Source organism: Stigmatopora nigra, chromosome 2 (assembly GCF_051989575.1).
Source record: "Stigmatopora nigra isolate UIUO_SnigA chromosome 2, RoL_Snig_1.1, whole genome shotgun sequence".
NCBI classification, from domain to species: Eukaryota; Metazoa; Chordata; class Actinopteri; order Syngnathiformes; family Syngnathidae; genus Stigmatopora; species Stigmatopora nigra.
The window spans coordinates 19,012,738-19,032,258 of record NC_135509.1 but is presented as its reverse complement, the minus strand read 5'-3'; the positions used below and the strand labels follow the sequence as shown (position 1 = coordinate 19,032,258).

Genomic DNA, 19,521 nt, shown 5'->3' with positions numbered 1-19,521 from the left:
AAGTCAGCTAGGCTCCTGCACTAGCACTGTGAACTAGCTACAGTGTTCCCTCGGTTATCGCGGTTAATGGGGACCGGGACCACCCGCGATAAGTGAATTTCCGTGAAGTAGGGATTCCCCTTCAAAAATGCTTAATTTGAATTTAATTAAAAAAAAAGTACATTTAAAAAAATAATAATAATATTTTTTTTACCCCCTGTATACAGTACACCATATAGAATACGGGTAGAGAGTGAAATTCATGTTATAACAAAAAACCTGTAAAATGTTGTTTCAATGTAATATTTGTATTTTTTTTCCCAAAAAAATCCGCAAAGGTCTGAGTCCGCAATAGCTGAACCGCGAAGTAGCGAGGGAACACTGTATTTCGAAACTATGCTGCAGGGTACTTAATAGCGGATGAAACAATGAATGACAAACTGACGGGCCTTCATTAAATTGTATATCCTAAGCTGAGGACTCCCTGCTTTAATTTAAATATTATTCAGGTTTAATATTTATATTTCTATTTAATTAATATTTCATTTTGGATTAAACATTTAGACGCTATTTAACAAGCACACTATTTAGAAATAAATATTTAAACTGGTAACAATATTTGTAAAAGTGCACAAATAAAAGATCTAAAATATAATAAAAGATGGACAATTTAACAAAATGTTGCAGTTATTTTCATTATGTGCTGTTTTACAAACAGTGCCCCATATGTATGCAACTACGGCTTCAGTTGCCGTTGCTAAGTTATGATTGTTCAATGGTGGTTTTGGGCAGGACTCTTTGAAGGGTCAATTGTTAGGTACACATGGTAGCCGATATATCATTGTGGTGCATTATGATATCAGTTTCCCCCACAAATATGATGATACAAATTAAACAATACAATATTTATATATCCAACATTTAAAAAAAACAATAATAAAATGTTAATGTTTTTATAGTCTACTTACCAAACAACGTGCACCCCCAGTGTTCTATGAAAAGTTGCCAAATGTATAAATCAATTATCCATGGACAGTTAAAAAAAGTATACAATATTAGATCATTTAGTACCCAATACTAATATTTTTCCAGTGTTTCCTAAATCATTCATAAAGTATTACCGTATGTTCTCGCATATTAGCCACCTCCGTGTATATGCCGCGCCCTTAAAATTGTCAAAAAAAACTTCGAATTTTAAATTTCTCTTGTATAAAATGCGTTACTTTGAACGGACAATCTTAAGAAAAATCATCGCATGTGGAATTTCTGAGATACCTATGAATTGAAAGGATCATCTTCCCAAAAGGGTGTTGTTACCTGCACATAGACAAATTAAAAAAGGAAGTCACGCAAGCAGGACAACCAGGATGTGTGTCCGTAGCGGTCTAGTTTGTCATCCATAAATAAGATGGCAGCGCCTTTAGCGAGCAATGGCAGGCAAATGTGAGTTTTTTCATGTTTTATGCAAGATGTTTTTTTTTCTTGAATTTCATTTGTAGACGTCAAAGTAAATTTTGTCAAGCATTTTATCTGTTTATCTTTTCTCTATTTTGAAATAAATGACCGTATCGTACGGATTGTCTTGCATTATGGCATTTTGTGCATGGTAAGCCTAATTTGTGCGCATATAAGCCGTACCCTCGATTCAGTCATCATTTTTTTTAGCGACAAATGTGTATGCGAGAAAACACGGTAAACCACAATTTACAGAATGGTCAAAAACAGCATGTTAAAAACTAATAAATCAATCAAATGATTTAAAATATCAATAAAATATCATATTTAAAAAGCATACAGATAAAATGCAGTGATAATTTCCTTTACCACCTATCCTCCCTAAAAAAGGAGAATAACAAACAGATAGCCACCTAAATACTTCAATGTTCAATCAATTGCCAAAAACAAAACCAACAACAGTTGGACCTCACAAGTGTGCAAATGTAAAAGAAGACATGAAGCTGTTTTTTTAATTTCTCAATTCAAACTCTGATTCGAAACATGCCTTGACTTAACTGAAGACGGAACAGGCGACAGTTGGCAATGCGCAGAGCGGCACAGGTTGTTTTAGAAAGGTCGCTGGCTAACATTGGCTTGGTACGATGCCAGGTCCCGGTGCTGCGGCGAAATTCACGAATGTAGTCGAAACTCGTACCTGTGCACATATCACAGGCAATGCACTTATATTATAAAGAGTAATGTTGCTTAGACAACCTTGTTTTCCTGGGTTGATGTGATATTTCACCGACCAGTGTCCAGATCTCCCACTACGTAGATGCTTGCCCCGACAGGAACAGCACCGTAGACAAACGATGAGCTAGTTTGGATACATAGATTCTGGTCATCGAGGAACATCCATCTGCACAAAAGCACATCATCATCATCAAAAAAGCCTTATAGGGAGCCTGATATACGACAGATTTGTCCCTGCCCCATTATAACACCTGCTACATAATAGTTTATTGTAGGAAGATGATAAACCACGAACAAAAGGCATAGGTCAGCCTGAATTGGGGCACAAAGACACAAAGAATCACATTTGCTCACAATCCCACCGCCAGCGAGTGGGAATGAAATCATCCTGCCTGTAACAATAGTCTTAGGGAAGAAATACTGCACCACTGAGTGGCCTGTTGTGATGCGAAAAAATGTGGTTGAACAAGTGTGCACACCGTCTTATTGTTCTGGAATTAATTACCAACATTCAAGATTAAGTGTAATGATGTCAAGCACTGGTTCACTTCATGCTTACAGAGAATCTAGACAATTTCCCAATTCAGATGTATCAGTCAGGAAAAGGCAGTAGTGTGCCACCAGGGCCTTCAAGGCCTTCTTTGCTGGCCTAAGAAATGTCTGAATCACATACTGATGTTACCGTACTTTCATGACTCTAAGGCGGTCTATAAAGTCTTGAATTTTCTCCAAAATAGACAGGGCACCTTATAAAGCAGTGCGCTTTATATATGGACCAATATACTAAAATTGTTATCACAATAAAATAAATCAGTCGATAGGGTACACCATCCTCTACAGCTCTCACAACTACAGCAAGCAGTCCCCGAATCTACTATTTTCCCCGTAGAAAAAGTACTGCGCAGTGACTGCTGGGATATATAGTTCTTCTATAGGCACCAAACTCCATGAAGCCTGGGGCCTGGCAGAAGGTGCTCAAAGTGTATGCCCATAAACACAAACTTAATTTTAAGACATACAGTGTTCCCTCGCTACTTCGTGGTTCGCTACCGCGGACTCAGAGCTTTGCAGATTTTTTTGGGTAAAACATAAAATACAAATATTACATTGAAACAACATATTTTAGTTTTTTTTGTTATAACATGAATTTCACTCTCTCTACCCGTATTCGATATGGTGTACTGTATACAGGGGGGTATTTTTTTTAACAAAATAAAAAAAAAAAAAAATGTAAAAAAAATAAAAAATAAAAAATTGGAATTAAATTCAAATTAAGCATTTTTGAAGGGGAATGCCTACTTCGCGGAAATTCAATTATCGTGGGTGGTCCCGGTCCCCATTAGCCGCGATAACCGAGGGAACACTGTATTTATAATCTGGCCTGGCCCCGTCGGAAAACAGCCACAATAACAACCACGCAGTTTCCTCAACAATTTGAATCACAAAGTGCTTAGGAGAAGTGGTTTTAATTGGTTGGGCTACAGGGAGGAAGTACACAGTTTTAACAGCCTGAAGATCAGACAATAACTTGGAGATCAAGAACCAAATAAAATAAAAGACATCATCAAGCACGTTAGGATATATAAACTACAATCTGTAAATGCAAAGATATCTACAACAAAAACATTTTGTGAGATTTTAAAACTAAGAGTTGACATTAAAATTCTTCTGAAAACTCTCTTTTGAACAATTACACATAACAATAAATATTTGAGAGCGGCCTTGTGGTGTAGAGGTTCACTCGCCTGACTTCAATGCAGGCAGGTGCGGCCTAGATTCCAGCTGGTGGCGGTACGATTGTGAGTGCATATGGTCATTTGTCTGTCTGTGTGCCCTGTGGGGAATTGGCAAACAGTCTAGGGCACAGGTGTCAAAGTGGCACCCGGGGGCCAAATCTGGCCCGCCACATCATTTTGTGTGGCCCGAGAAAGTACATAATGAGTGCCAACTTTCTGTTATAGGATCAAATTCAAATGAAGATTGTAGGTGTATATTATATTTTGTGATTGATCCTTTTTAAATCAATCATTGCGATTTTTTAATCCAATATATTTGTGCTTTTACTTCAAAAAGCATTTTGTAAAATCTGAAAATAAATATATAAAATATTCCCTGTATTACACTTAATTATTGAACATAATTTAGAAACATATTTTGTTTCCTTTTGAAATGAAAAACAAATGATTAAAAGACAATTTCCTTTACTCAGAAAAAAACTTCAAATAAACATTGTCTTACATTTATAACAAACTGAATATTTAGGGCTTTTGATCCAGTCCCTTTAATCCATTTTTTTTAAACCTCTAAGTATAATATCTAAAATGGTCCCAAACACATGAAATTGAGTTGACGTTAATGCGGGCCGCTAACGAACCCGAGTTTCAAACCCTTAGTCTAGGGCAGGGGTCCCTAAACCGGTCCTCGAGGGCCGCTGTGGGTGCAGGATTTTGTTCCAACCGATCTAGCACAGACACTTTAACCAATGAGATTTCTGCAGAAAACAAGAAGCAGTTGACTGCAATCCAATGATTGGTGAAAAGGTGTCATCTTTCTGGGTTGCAATGAAAACCTGCACGCACAGCGGCCCTTGGTGGAATAGTTCGGAGACTACTGGTCTTGGGTGTAGTCTGTCTTTTGCCTGAAGTCAGCTGGGTTAGGCTCCAGCAAACCCTGCACCCCTTTCGAGGATGCGCGGTTTGGAAGATGAATCAATGAATAAATAATTCAATTAAAACTGCTTGCAAATGTACAAGTGTACAAAGCATATACAGTACAAACCTCCTCATTTCATCATGGTAGAATTCCGACTTGCACGTCATCATATGACGTTGCTCTGGGTTGTCGTTCTCTTGACTTCTCACTCCACCAAATACGTAGAGCTCCTTACCAATGCCACAGGCCACTGATCCGAACCTAGTGAGAAACACGTGGTTTTAAATAAAACTGAGCAAGCTACTTATATCAGACAGGACGAGCAACATGAAAAAAAAGAGGTGGTGGGCTTTGCATTTATGTGAATGAGGGATGGTGAAACAATAGCACTGTTCTGGTTATTCACTGTTCCCCAGAGAAAGAATTCAGGTCGGTGAGATGCAGACCCTTTTTTCTGCCCAGAGAGATAGCCATTGTCAGCATCACCGCCGAATGCGAAGTTTAGTACCGCTCTCTCACTACTAATGGACACAAGAAAACAATCACCGAATGCCTAACCAAGTGCCGCGCACATAATTGCAGATTTTAACAGGCAAATCTCAAAACTGTTCTGCTGAAATTTCACCTGCACATGAAATGTCCAACAAGAGAGGATACAGTTCTGGAACATGTTTGGTGGAACATCACATGCAGACCCAAACCACGCTCACACTTAGGAGAGTCAGATCATGTCTATTTGTTCTTGGCCTCAGCATAAACTCCCTTTGGACAACAATCAAAGCTACAAAGGCAATCCATTATCACATGACCTGACGACGCTCTCCCCCGACTCTAAGACTGCTTCGAAAAGACACAGTGGGAAACTTTCCAGCATGAGGACCTGGAAACCTTCCCACACACAGTACTGTCTTACATCAAGTACTCATCAAGTACTGCATGGCTACTGCCACTGTTGAGAAACCTATCCTGGTGTTCTCCAACCAGAAACTGTGGATTACAAGCCAGGTCCGATCACTCCCCCGGCCCCGAGATGCAGCCTTCAGATCCGGCGACAGGGCATTCTACACCACAGCTCGTGGCAACCTGAAGCGAGGCATTAAGGCTGCGACGGCAGACTAAAAGGGGAAGATAAAAGGGCAACTAGACGACCCCAAAATGTGTGCTATCTGTAATAATGTCACCACTTTTAAAGCACCAATGTTCTTTGAGATCTTTTGACAACATTGACGCGCTGTTGCTAATCAATAATAATCAATGGGAGTATGCATGCAGTAGAACAGTGGTCTCAAACCGGTCCTCAAAGGGCCGCAGTGGGTGCAGGTTTTCATTCCAACTCAACAAGGATACCTTTTGCAAGTGCAATCAGTTAATTAGATTTAGGTGCTACTTATTTTAAAGACACCTGATTGGTTAAAATGTCAGCACTGGATCGGTTGGAACAAAAACCAGGACCCACTGCGGCCCTATGTGGAAAAGGTTTGAGACCACTGCAGTAGAATTTAATGGAAAAAAATGTTTAAAGTAGCACTAGAGGTAGTGTCAGTACCACAATGATCACGTAACACTACTATTGATGCATTCCGGACTGAGGTCTCTCGACAGCGGTTCCCATATTTTACCTCATAGTTTAGCGGAGAGCCGTATGCACCTAACAAAAGAGCCACATATGGCTCCAGAGACGTAGGTTCCCTATCCATGCCCTAGGGGTTCGGTGTGTCAGGTTCGGTGGAGCCTCAGCCACGGAGGTCAACCCACATCAACTCATCATGTCTATTCATGATAACATGCCCCACTTGAGAATGACGGGCTGCTGATGATCACAGGTGACATTGCTTGGCTAATCAGTGCTGCGTGGAATTTATATATTTAGAATTTGAAAAAATAAACAAAATCATATTAAAAAATCAAATCACAGTACTCGTCAAGAAGGCGCAGCAGAAGCTACATTTCCCGAGACTGCTCAGGAAGGAGCAACTGAACACCTAACTGCAGAGGGTGATCAACACAGCCCAAAAGATCATCAACTGCCTCCTACCTAGCCTGCCAGCATCTACAAATCCCAGTGCCTTAGAAGGGCCACTGGAAGCATTCTACCAACTCTGTCACAATCTGGAAGATAACGTTTTGGTTTGCTCCAAAACAAATCACTAACAAATTCCGGTGTATGCTTTCGTCCCATAGATTGTACCATCAGAGTCTCAAAGCTTGACAGAGTAGCAACAATATCTAATTGGTTCAGAGCTTATGCAAAAGGTGTGTGAGTTGGTAAAGATAAGACATGTATATTGTCACAATCAAAAAGATGATTACCTTCTCTCCTTGAGTGGACAGAGGCCTGTCCATTGCTGGACTTTGGGGTCAAAGCTTTCAACTGAGTCAAAAAGTTTTCCATATGAACCACCACCCATAGCATAGATTTTCTTATTCATGGAAGCATAGCATCCAACCTATGTGAGAAAACATAATACAGTTAACATCCCACACTTATGTATACATACGAGACACAAAAATAAAACATGTCAAGGAAGAGCCAGGAGTTTCAGTGCCACTGACAGTATCAGGCAGTCAGAGTACTATCAGAAACAAGTAGTATGAGTAAAACCCAATTACTGCTCACTTTTAGCCAGATTGGCACATCTGGGGCACAACGTCATTTGTCTCTTTCAAAACTTAGCAAATCAGAAAAATGCCAATGAAGTTGATGAAAAAGGATCCAGGCAACTGTTTAAATTCCAGGCGCTTCAGTAATGTCGCGACCATCTGTGTTTGGGCATCATCTGACTGTCTTGCTTCAGTGAATTTACGATTGGTCAAAACCAGGCATCACCGACTTCCTGACGGCACCTATCCAGTTTGCTTTCTATATTTCTCTTCTCCAACACACCTAAATCAAGTCATCAGGATAGTTACCAATTTTCTGGAGAGATTGAATAATTTTGTTCAGGTAAGTTTGAGGAGGGAGACATGGAAAAAAGATTGTATAGGTGCCCTCAAGCACTGGAGTTGGTGACCCCTGTTCAAGACTGACATAGGGCACATATTTAACAGAACTGATATTTGTTGTCAAGTAGGATGGTGGGTAAGATTCTTCATCTTTTATCTAATGGGGAAAATGGACTATTGTGTATTCATATTGTATTAACAGATAAATGGCATCAACATTCTCATTCCATGTCATTTCCTAAACTGCTTTATCCTCATTAGGTTCGTGGGGGTTGTTGGAGCCAATCCAGGTCAGCGGTCGGGGACACCCTGAATCGGTGGCCAGCCAATCGCAGGGCACAAGGAGACAGACAACAGTGCCCTCACACCCAATTCTATGGGGGAGTTTAGAGTGTCCAATCAGCCTACTATGCATGTTTTTGGATTGAGGGAGGAAACCCACGCATGTACGGGGAAACTGGACTGTTTAAAAAGCGCTAGTTGGTTAAACTGTTTGTGTTGGATCGGTTATAACAAAGACCTGCACCCACAGCATCCCCTGAGGACCAATTTGCCAACCCCTGGTCTTTTTCATTGTGGTAAATCCCCTCTCCTGGCTCCCGTCCTTCCATATCACAGTTCAATCCAAAACATTACATTGTACAATTTCAATAGTTATGGATCTTTGTGAGTCTTGATAATTTATGTTTAATACTTTTTGACAAGGTTCTATCTTTGAATTAGTGTGTAAAAATCTGTGATAGTGGGTCTTAAAACGTCTTGGCAAGTGATTTGTCGATCAATAAACTTGTTGCTGCTTGGTTTTTGTGACAAGCGACAGAAATACTAGAATCGTTTCCTATTCCAAATTAGGAGGACCTGAGCTGAACCTCTTAACTGAGACGGAAGTGCTTATCACTGATGAATACCCAGCATGATTAATTTCATTGTTAAATATTTCACGGAAATAAAGTATTTTATGAAAAATGTTTCATAATTAAGAAGTATTGTTTTATGAAATTGTTCTCTGGTGTAAAAGTAATGTGTGCTACCTTACGAATCATTGTCATACTGGTCTGCATATTCCAGGTATTGGCATGAGGATCAAACACTTCTACAGTGAGCAGTTCACATTCTGCATTCTCCCCACCAAGAATATAAATCAAACCATCCAGCTCCACCATTCCAAAGTTCTGTCGAGCCTGCAAATCAGTATCATCAGATATTAAAACACAGTCATTCAAACAGAATGCAAAGATCACATAAAAACTTTTACTGCGAGTTTCGATTTTCTTTGGAATTGCAATGTGGTGAGGGTAAAAAAAATAAACCCAGCCTGTTAAGAAAAATATTTTATAAAGCACTTTTTATACCATATTGGGCAATATTAATATGGCTGACTGGCGACCAGACTACATAGGGTACCAATCCAACCAACTCGGTGCTGATTGAATTGGAGTACAGTCGTTCCTATACTTACAAAATTAATTAATTCCTGAACTTTTTTTCATAACTTGAAAATTTAGTAGAGCAGTGCAGTTAGGTACCTCAACATAAGTGCTCTGACATACGAGCAATTTGAGATACCAGTAAAATTTTGAGCAGATATTGAGATACGAGAAAAAATTTGATGTACGAGCACACAGCGGACATGAGAGGCTGCTCATAAGAACATCATGGGCACTGTCTCTCTCCCCGTAACTCCCTCGTATAATGTCTCTATAGTCGCAGCTCCCTCGTGTGATGTCTCTGTGGTTGCAACTCCCTTGTGTAATGTCTCTACGAGCACTTGGCGGACCGTTGCATATTTTTTTGTCAGTGTTTTTTTTCTTCTTGGTAGTCAGTGCGAATGGCGTATCTACTACTTCTCGTTAGTAAGTGGTCGTGCGTCATCCTATTGTGAGGACATTTGTGTGCATCATTTTGGGAATATTTTGAAAGAAACACAAAATTAAACAACCCTTGATATTGACTGAAAGTTAGTGTGAAGGCGGGGCGAATGGAGCCAACCTAGGAAAAGAAAGGTATCAAAACGTCAAACTAAATTAGAACTAAGTTTAGTGTTAGGTAAGATTAAACTTATTTTTGAGTGTGTCTGCATTGTAATCCAAGTTCATTTAAATTAGTTTGTTATGTTACGAGCGCGTTGCCGTGCAAAAAGCTCCTCCCTCTCTTTCTGTCTCTCTGTCCCCCTTCGAAATTCGTATAATTTTAGTACTAGTAAACACATTTTAGTAGTATAAAACTACTAGTTATTTATTACTTTGTCAATAGATGGCGAATTAGAACAAATAAAAATGTTTTTCCAATCCTATGTCCTCTTTTAGGTGTTTTTTCAGAGGGTTGGCACAATTTATTTTTTTTAGTTCATTCGTATTGTTCTGAAGCAAGAATCAATGCATCAGCGACAATATTTTCAAAATAATATAACGGATAAGGAAATGCATTTAATTTTGGGGGAATTTCATGACTTGGATTTTTTTAGTATGTCGAGTCACTCATTTGCATATAAAAAAAATTATTTCCTGAAAATGTTGAAGCTCAAGGCATTTGTAAGTAGAGGTATAACTGTATAATAATACCTTGACATACGAGTGTCTCAACAAATGAGGTAATTGAGATACGAGTAAAATTCTGCAAATATGTGCCTTGAGATATGCAACAAATTTTGAGATACGAGCATTCGAGAGAGCCAGGTAGCCGAGAGGGGAGAGGCTGCTTATTATTTCAGTGCACTGTCTTTCTCGGCGCATCTCCCCTGTGCAAAGATCTCTACAAGCACTGGGCGTAACGTTTCATTGTTCCCATGTTTTTTGCATTAGTCACTGCAGAATTAAGGCAAACACAATGGATACAAAGCAAGCTGGCGCAATGAATGGTAGTGCGAAGAAAAGGCGTATGTTGACAATCACTATTAAGCACAAAATAATCTAAAAACGTGAGTAGTGTACGCGTGACTGAGCTGGCTCACCAATATGTATGGAGACGCACGAAGTTCACCTCGAAAGCCACGGTGGAATAAATTAACCTCTTTGCCTTCGTTATTGCACAAGGAGGTGTAAATTTTGTGTAACGTTAAATAATATGTTTTTAAGTGTGTATAGGAATTTAAGTTAATTTGAGGTCAATGTAATGTTTATGTTACGTTACGAGCACATCCATCAACTCTCTCTCTCCCATCTGCAAACTCTGCGTTACATTAAATGTCACATTTTATTATTAAACGTCATAACCACTAGTTATTTGTTACTCTTTTAATAGATGGTGAATTAAAACCAATAAAAATGTTTTTCCATTGTAATATCAAGTTTTTGGGTGTTTTTTCAGAGGGTTGGGGTGTATTAACTTGTATTTAGTTCATTTTTGTGGGAAACTTTGATTTGAGATACGAGTAAATTGACATACGAGCTCAGTCCCGGAACGCATTAAGTTTGTATCTCAAAGTATGATTGTACGATGCAAATCAGATGTTTGTTTGACTTGAATAAAATCATGGATGAGACTCAATTGTGTTCCGGGGTGGAATCTGTACAGGTACAATAAACTTCCAACAATTAAGTAGGAAATAATTTTAAGAGGGCTATCTTGCAAAATCAGTGACTTTTAAAGGTGCAAAACAGCTGGTATATTCTAGTTAAAATGTGATCAGATCTAGTACTACAAATATATTGCCACAAATGCAGTGCTGAGCATGTTTATACGGTGTGGCTGTCGAGTGACAATCACCACAGCAACATCATAAACCACAGCCTATAGTCAGGACACATTAGAGGTCTGTAATTGAGATAGAAGTGAAGGGTGAGTTCAGTGTGTGCTGTTCAACCTCTGAGTAAGTAGTGACAATAAAATGGAATAAAATAAAATGGAAAAAAAACAAGCCACAGATTGTTTCCATGCCAACAAGAGGTTTTGCCAGTTGTGATTCCATCAGGTAACATGTTATATAAATGGCACATTTTTTCAGGCCACTTGGCATAATTCCCATTTAACAGGATTTTTTTGTCATTTTTGTCAAGCATGGACCATGTTCATGTTCGGCACACCTTACAAAGTTGATAATTCACACGTTTACTGATTACGAATAAATACACTATATGATAATTGTGCTTGTGTACTTTAGTATTAATAGGATGATCCTACTTGGCACTAAGAAAAATATTAAATGCTGTTCTCAAATGAGGACAATGGGTTAAGGAAATTTTCAATAGGGTTGCTTTTTCTCTTTGTGCACAGGTATTTATGAGGCATTTAAAAAGGACAGAAAATGCCAGGGAGAATTTACTTGCTTTTAATGGGTCGGTTTGGTGTGGTCCTGCATCTCATAATTGCTTATCATATGGTGTTATTGTCCTTTTGCGTTAAAACTTGCCTCTATTGCTAACATCCTAAAAACATGTTACTTCATTATCCTCTTCTTCTCCTGAGCGTTGGTCTGGAACTAGCGTTCATCTTTCAACAGCGCCCCCGTTCTCAGTGGTGGTCGGGTGATGTAATTACAGCTTTAAATTATCTCATTTTTATCAAGTTTTTTTATATTATTATTGACAAAATTATTTCATGATAATTATTGTTATCATTTTATCAGGCAGCTCTAGTCGATACAAAACTAAACTAATATATTACTTATTACGCTCAGAAATAGTAATGCATCACAGCACTCAATTACAGATTAAAAAGAGATTCAAAAAGTGGCCATAATACCTGTAACATGGTGGGTATGGGGCTCCATGTATTGGAGTCTGGGTCATACTTCTCACCAGTGTCCAAGATTATATTGTTCTCATTTGCACCACCCACAACGAATAGAAATCCCTCTATAACACAGAAAAAACATTCCTTGTATAAGCACTATTTCCATGCCTTTAACATGTATCTTTTTTGTTGAAATCCTGAAAAAAATTAACAGGGTTAGAACATGATTTCATCATCGCACTCTGCCACACTAACATACCAGCAGCAACCACTCCATGGCTTACACGAGCGACGCTCATAGGCTGGAGCTCAATCCAGGCTTGACGGTTGGTGTCATAGAGTGGACACATGCAGCGAGTTACAGCGGTGGGTTTCCTGGTCCTGTATGGATCAAACAAAATTGTACCCACTCGGATTTAACTTTTAAACACTTATGTTAGTGACAGATTGACAAGTACAGTAAAAATAATAGGTGTGCCTACATTTTTTCAATCATTTCATCCGCTGTCCCACGTATCCTCGCAAGAATTGCGAGGGTTGCTGGGGCCTATCCCAGTATAAGATATAATTCTTACGTCATTGTTTGATTGAAACTGTTTATGCTAGGGCTTGGAAAAAATATTTTTTGTGCCACAAAGGTATTTCTCTCGCCAAGTAAATAAATATTAATTTAGGCCGCAAAAAAAGTATTAATTGCGATACTATTTCAACACCGGCTATCAAATATTTATCACGTTTACAAAGAAAATCAGTGTTTCATTCACTATGTTTGAAAAAAACGCCTATTACGATGTTCAGTGAAACGTCCATTCAGCGAACTGTCCGTCGGTGAAATGTCTGTTGGCGAAACGTCTTTCGGCGAATCGTCCGAGTATCGCGTTTCAAAATCAGTAATTCCAACATGTGTCACACTGATGCACACTCATGTTGTGCAATGTGCAAATGTCAGTCCTTTTGGAGATGGCCCTAACATGGGCTATTTCATCCAATGTGAACCAATAAACTTCTGTGAGTGTCTGGATTTTTTATTCGAAGTTTCATCTAAATTGTCATTGCACTTAACACAATAAGGCATAAGACTGACTGGTGCCGTGTAATACTACTACTTCCTTAAGAACAACCCCGGAAGTCATAGAATTTGTTTCAAAACAAAGGACTTAATTAGCCTTAATTATACGAAAACGTAAATGTTAAAGCGATAGAGCTGCCTATGTAATCGATTCCGAATCGATTGCCACGCTGAAGTCGCACTAGACGAATCATTCATCAGAACTGAACTTATAACTCGGATGATTCACAATGTACTCATGTTACCGAATTCTTCCGGTTTACAGTGCAGTTGAATCAAAATGGTGGAAGCCGTAGCGATGGTGAGAATTTCGAGGGATTTAAATTGAAAATTTGGTACTTTTACGAAATGGTTGCTTAAAAACTGATCTTAAGCATGCCTTATAGTCTGAAAAATAAAGTACATTTTCTCTTTTGGTGAAAATGATCACAGTGGAGTTTGACACTATTTCCACCAAAACAAAACTAGAAGGTATCTTACCTCCGATCCTCTCCGCCGACAATAACAATGCACTCAGAGTAACCTCGAGGCTTGAAAGCAGCAAGAAGAGCTTCACCTTGTGGCTGATTCTCTGCTAGCGCTGGCTGGCAGTGTTCCCTGATCACCTCTCTCATGAGCGGTTCCCCCAAGGCCTAAATGATCGAGTACATGCATTCACAAGTTAAAACCTGGCCTGGCAAGAAATATCAGTTCCACATGGAAAGGACATTATACAACACAAAAGGAAAAGCCTCTATCATCATATTACCTGTTCTCTAAGGTAGCTCACATCCAAGCCCTGCAACCACACTGCAGACATCACTTCCCTCATGTGCACCTACAATTGCACAAATGTATTCAGTTCATTGCTTGTGTTTTCTTTATATGATCGGTAGTATTGTTTACAATTCATAGAAACTCAGAAATGCTGACTTATGTTTACAATTTAGTTGAACTTTCATTCATTAAATCATTTTCTCAACGGCTCATACTCACAAAGGTAACCCGGAATGCTGGAGCCTATCCCAGCCAACAATGGGCATTAGTTAGTGTCTTAGGTGGTTTTAGGTGAACTGGTATCCAGCCAATCTCAGGGCACAACGAGACAGGAAACCATTCATGCTCAGTCTCATACCATGGGCAATTTATAGTTTCAACTAGCCTAGCATGCATGTTTAAAGATGTAGGACAAAACTGCAGTACCTGGGGAAAGAGACAAGATGGTGGCACCAATCCATGCAACCTCAAATAATCAAATGGATTAAAAGAACTGGATCAAACGCCCTTAATATTCCATTTTTCTATAGATCTAAAATAATGTTTATTTGAGCTTTTTTTTTCATAGTAAGGGAAAATCATTTATTTAATCATGTTTTTCATTGCAAAAGGAAAGCATTTTTTTCTTTAATGATGTTCCATATCAAAGTGGAAAACAGAAAATACTTTTATATTTTTCAGATTTTACAAAAAGATTTTTGAACTAAAAACTGAAAAAAAAATGGAACGAAAAATTTCAATTATTGATTTAAAAGGGGGGAAATCAGGAAATGTAATATACATCTATAATCTTCACTTTAATTTGATCCTAAAACAGAAAGTCGGCACTCATGATTTACTTTACTCAGATTTGCCACCCCGGGCTGCCACTTTGACACCTGTGCACCAGAGGAATGGAGCAGCAGCAGGTGGCTGCAATCAATATCACCAGCCTACTTAAGCCAGCTGGGTCTCCACCACGTCGCCGGAACGTCTGTATCATTTACTTGTTAGTGTTTTCTTGCATTGTATTCTTTTGACTCCTAATGATCATCGACCCTCTTGCTCTTACCAGAAGCTCACCTACGCCTAGGCCCTCTTGTACCTTCGCCTTCGCTTCTAAACAGACTTCATGGTTCTCGACCCCCGCAAACCACCCTAAACACGTCTGAGGTTAATAAAATCATCATTTAAGGTACGCTTTGTCGATAGCGTGCTTTTGGGGTCTGCATGCACTATAACAGGTATGGACAAAGTTACATTAAAATCTAACTCTATGTTGCTTCAGAAAACTTCAGAAGTAACTACGCCAGAGATGGTAAACAATTTTAGAAATTAGACAGCGCTTACCCTGCGTGAGTCTGGGTCATGTGTTAGCCATCGCACGACAGCCTCCAGCACATGCTTTTCATTGCCGACATTAAGTTTCTCCTCAGCCAGCACTTCACAGAGTCGGTCGGGAGGCAATTCCCTAAACTCCTCTGTGAGCGCCACGTCGCGGAAATGTGTGTGCAGGTACTCCGTGGCAGCATAATGAACATGGTGCAGGCAGTAATGGAGGGAGAAAAGACGAATGCCAATGCAGTTCTCTGCTGTGATGCAGCTTTCAAGGAACTGACAACACAACAACTTCAGTTCTGTCATGAGGAGCAGATCAGATGCTTGCACCATGTCCTGGATGGTCCCTTCACTCAAGGTGATCTGTTTTGTGAAATGCGGGCAGAAAATACAAACACAAAAAGCACTTGAAAAGTACAGGAGCAGGAAGCACAAGACAAAAAAAGTGACCATGTCTGAACTCAAAGATGCTTCTTAACCTTCGTCTTGTGTTAGCATTCTGTTACTTTCCCCAGTGTTTGGGTCATTTTTTATCCAATGTTTAAAATCTGATGTAGAATACCCTTATAGGTGTATAAAGTGGTACCTCGACATACGAGTGGCCAGACATATGAGCAATTCGAGATACGAGTAAATTTCAGGCAAATATTTCTCTTGATATACGAGACAAATTTTTATATTAGAGCAGACAGCGGATGTGAAATGCTGCTCATAAGAACACAGTGGCGGGGTATCGGGGCCTTCTCTGCTGGCCTAAGAAATATCTGAATCATATATTATATTTTGTCCATCAATACTTATTAAATAATTCCAAATTGTCTGTTAGCTTCCTTTCATTGATTTCCCCCTGGTTGCACTTCTTCCAGATGTGTGTTTTCATATTAAAGCATTTAACCAATCACATTTCAGCCATTATTTGTTGCCAGGGTCAGAAATCTGCCTCAGGGCCTTCACAATCAGTCCTGCAGGCTCTGCTGCATTAAACAAGCGTCGATCAGACTGTTGCTTTAACCAATCAGATTTCGAGTTGGCAACACCACAATGCCTTATCGCAGGCGTAGGGATACGTCATTGCTTTCACCAACTATGATTGGCTAGTGATAGAGTGGATTAGCCAGAGCTACCAAACTGTATCTGGAGCGAGCTGCACAAGCAAATATATATTTGTTTTTAGTTCATTTCAATGGGAAACGTTAGTTAAAGTTACGAGAAAATCGACATAAAAGCTCAGTCCCGGAACAAATTAAGCTCGTTTCTTGAGCTTACACTAAACATAATTCTAATTTTGTATGAAAGTTTGATACTTTTCTTCTCCCTGATTGGCTCTATTTGCACCACCTCCACCCTAGCTTTCACTATCGATGGGCTGTTTGCTTTGGTATTCCCTTCAAAATATTCCAAAAATGATGCACACAAATGTCCTCACAATAGAAAACGCACGATGACTTCACCAACGAGAAGTAGTCTTGAATTAGCGGCTCTGGTTTCCTCCCACATTTCAAATACAGGCTGGTTGGACACTTTAAATTGCCCCTAGGTATGAGTGTGAGTGCCCCGCCTCGTGCCCGAATGTCTGCTGGGATGGCGACCATTGTGAAAATAAGGCGGTTCAGGAACTGAATGAAGGAAGAAACTGACCCTACACCACAAATGTCATAATTCTTACCAGATTATTTCATAAAGAAAAAAAATAAATTGCAAAGTTAAAATCTTTTAATAGGTTTTCCTGTTAAATCAATTAATCTAGTTGTAATGGGAAAAATATGTTGTAATTGTAATTTTTCAAAACTCCAATTGAGTCAGTACCAGCCCTTTCACAAGATGATGGTTAATGCATTTCCACTCACTTCACCACTGAAGATAAATTCAAGAATTTGCTTCATGATGGGCATTGAGACTCCCTGTAGCTCAATCCTATAGGTTGATCCATCTTCTTTTGGAGGATTGTAGGTGAGCTTGACCCTAGAATCGAAGCAATGACATAGGCACTTGGTACTTTATTTGTGTACTGTAATGAAAAGAGCTTCTCTTTAAAGAATAAATATTACATTTCTCACTTATATGAGATTGCCTTACCGAATATATGGACTGGCTGCAGCCAAGATATTTTTTTGTATAGGAAGTTCCTCACCGTCCACCACAAGAAGTGCATCATAGAAGCTTTGCTCTTGCCAGAAAGTACGAAGAACTCTGAGGAGGTTCTGGGAGTGTTGAGGGTCACATACCCTCGAAAAAGGGGCATTTGACGCAGGATCTGGCATGTTTGGACTTGAACAAGTTGGGTAGTTTACTCTTAACCCCTGTTCATAAATCAAGTCCTGTGAATGACAGTAACACATCCGAAAATTGCATAACCACAAATATTTGGCCTAAACCCTGACTGAAAGTGCTATTTCTATTTCAGTCTAAAACATTTTATTAACCCAACAAATAAGGCCATAACAGAATATTGTGTGTGATGACAAAAGCATCTGGTCAGACGACCACAATTTTACTTCTCGAATCTAAATTTACGACAAACTCTTCATGCGCCCTATTAGCTAGTGATTTTTTTAAGGTGGGAACAAATTAATTTGTATTTAGTTCATTTTTATGGGAAAAGTTGATTTGAGATATATATGTATATGTATATGTGTATGTGTATGTGTATGTGTATGTGTACGTGTACGTGTACGTGTACGTGTACATGTATATGTATATGTATATGTATATGTATATGTGAGCGTATGCGTAGACGTAGACGTAGACGTCTACGTCTACGTATACGTATACGTATACGTATACGTATACATATTTTTTCTTTTTTTTTCTTTAATTCAGTGCTGAGTTCTAGTAGCATGCGGAGAGGACAGGGGAGTGGTTTCTGTTTCCGAGTTTCAGCATGGATTTTCACATTTTTATGAACTTACAAAAAAATGTAATCAACAAAAAAAAATCCCCCCCTAAAATAAACGCGATGCAGTGGAGCCGCGAAAATCGAGGGGTTGCTGTTGTACTTTTTTGCCTTAAAAAAACAAATTTTATGAATACGCCCTTACAACAACACACCAACAGGGGTCAGTATTTGGCACACTGTCGTGAGGAGAAAACCAACATGACTCACGAAAACCGGTTTTTTTAATGGAATGCAATGAATAATGTAAGTATCATCAACTTAGAAAAGAACATTGAGAAAATAATCATTTCTAATTATCAGGAAAAAGCGTACTCCTCTCCAAATTGTGACATTTCGCAAAGATACGGCTCCCCTAATCGCCTATTAGTGTTTTTTGTTTATGTTCCTTCCCAAAAGTAACACATCGTTATGAGCAATATAGGTCACACGTAACACGTCGCAGAATCGGATAATATGCTACTCGTGTGATTATGTTGCAATTACACTTTATGTTTTCCAAACTTACTGTGCAATTTTAAATTATTATAAACGAAAGCGTGGCAGAAATAGGCCTACCTTCAAACAAGACAAGGAATTCGTTTACTTTTTCTGATGGGTGAAGCCTGTGCGTGCATTGGCTAACTACATTTCATAGCGCCCACATCACTTGACACTGTTTTGAGAAGAACGTACACGTTACCTATGATGCATTTTTGCCGAAGGGAAATTGTACAATCTCAGATTGATTCAAAACTCAATCCTGGAATTCATTTGAATATGAACATGCCTCTTTAATAACTTCATTTCATTAGTTCATGTTGACTTATATAAGACAAAAAAAAATATTTAGGAACACTAACACAACGTGGGCTTTATGGTGGGAAAATTTTATAGGATTTTTCGCTGTCCTTGAACATATCACCTGTGTGGCGGAAACACGTGGGTATATAGTGTTCATGTTCGTTGCTGCGATATTAATTCACAATCTGCATTCAAGACAGGACTTATGAGACAAATAAAAGGGATCTTATAACAACGTGTAAATGTATAGAATTCCATTAAAAATATA

General features: G+C 38.9%; 1 protein-coding gene across 2 annotated transcripts; it reads right to left on the bottom strand.

Annotated features, from left to right (window-relative positions):
- Nucleotides 1–1,285: 1,285 nt before the first annotated feature.
- On the bottom strand, nucleotides 1,286–19,172 carry gan (gigaxonin). Of its 2 annotated transcripts, XM_077710589.1 has the most exons (13): nucleotides 19,029–19,172; nucleotides 17,654–17,895; nucleotides 17,425–17,539; nucleotides 15,590–15,940; nucleotides 14,253–14,321; nucleotides 13,985–14,136; nucleotides 12,695–12,816; nucleotides 12,445–12,557; nucleotides 8,796–8,945; nucleotides 7,132–7,268; nucleotides 4,948–5,082; nucleotides 2,226–2,335; nucleotides 1,286–2,131 (listed from the first exon to the last, which is right to left on the bottom strand). In XM_077710589.1, the coding sequence occupies exons 2-13, from the start codon at nucleotides 17,836–17,838 to the stop codon at nucleotides 1,959–1,961; spliced, it is 1,812 nt and encodes a 603-aa protein (XP_077566715.1). In that variant the 5' UTR covers nucleotides 17,839–17,895; nucleotides 19,029–19,172; the 3' UTR covers nucleotides 1,286–1,958. The 2 variants fall into 2 exon arrangements, with proteins under 2 accessions (XP_077566715.1, XP_077566716.1); XM_077710590.1 differs by lacking the exon at nucleotides 15,590–15,940.
- Between the last annotated feature and the right edge of the window lie 349 nt (nucleotides 19,173–19,521).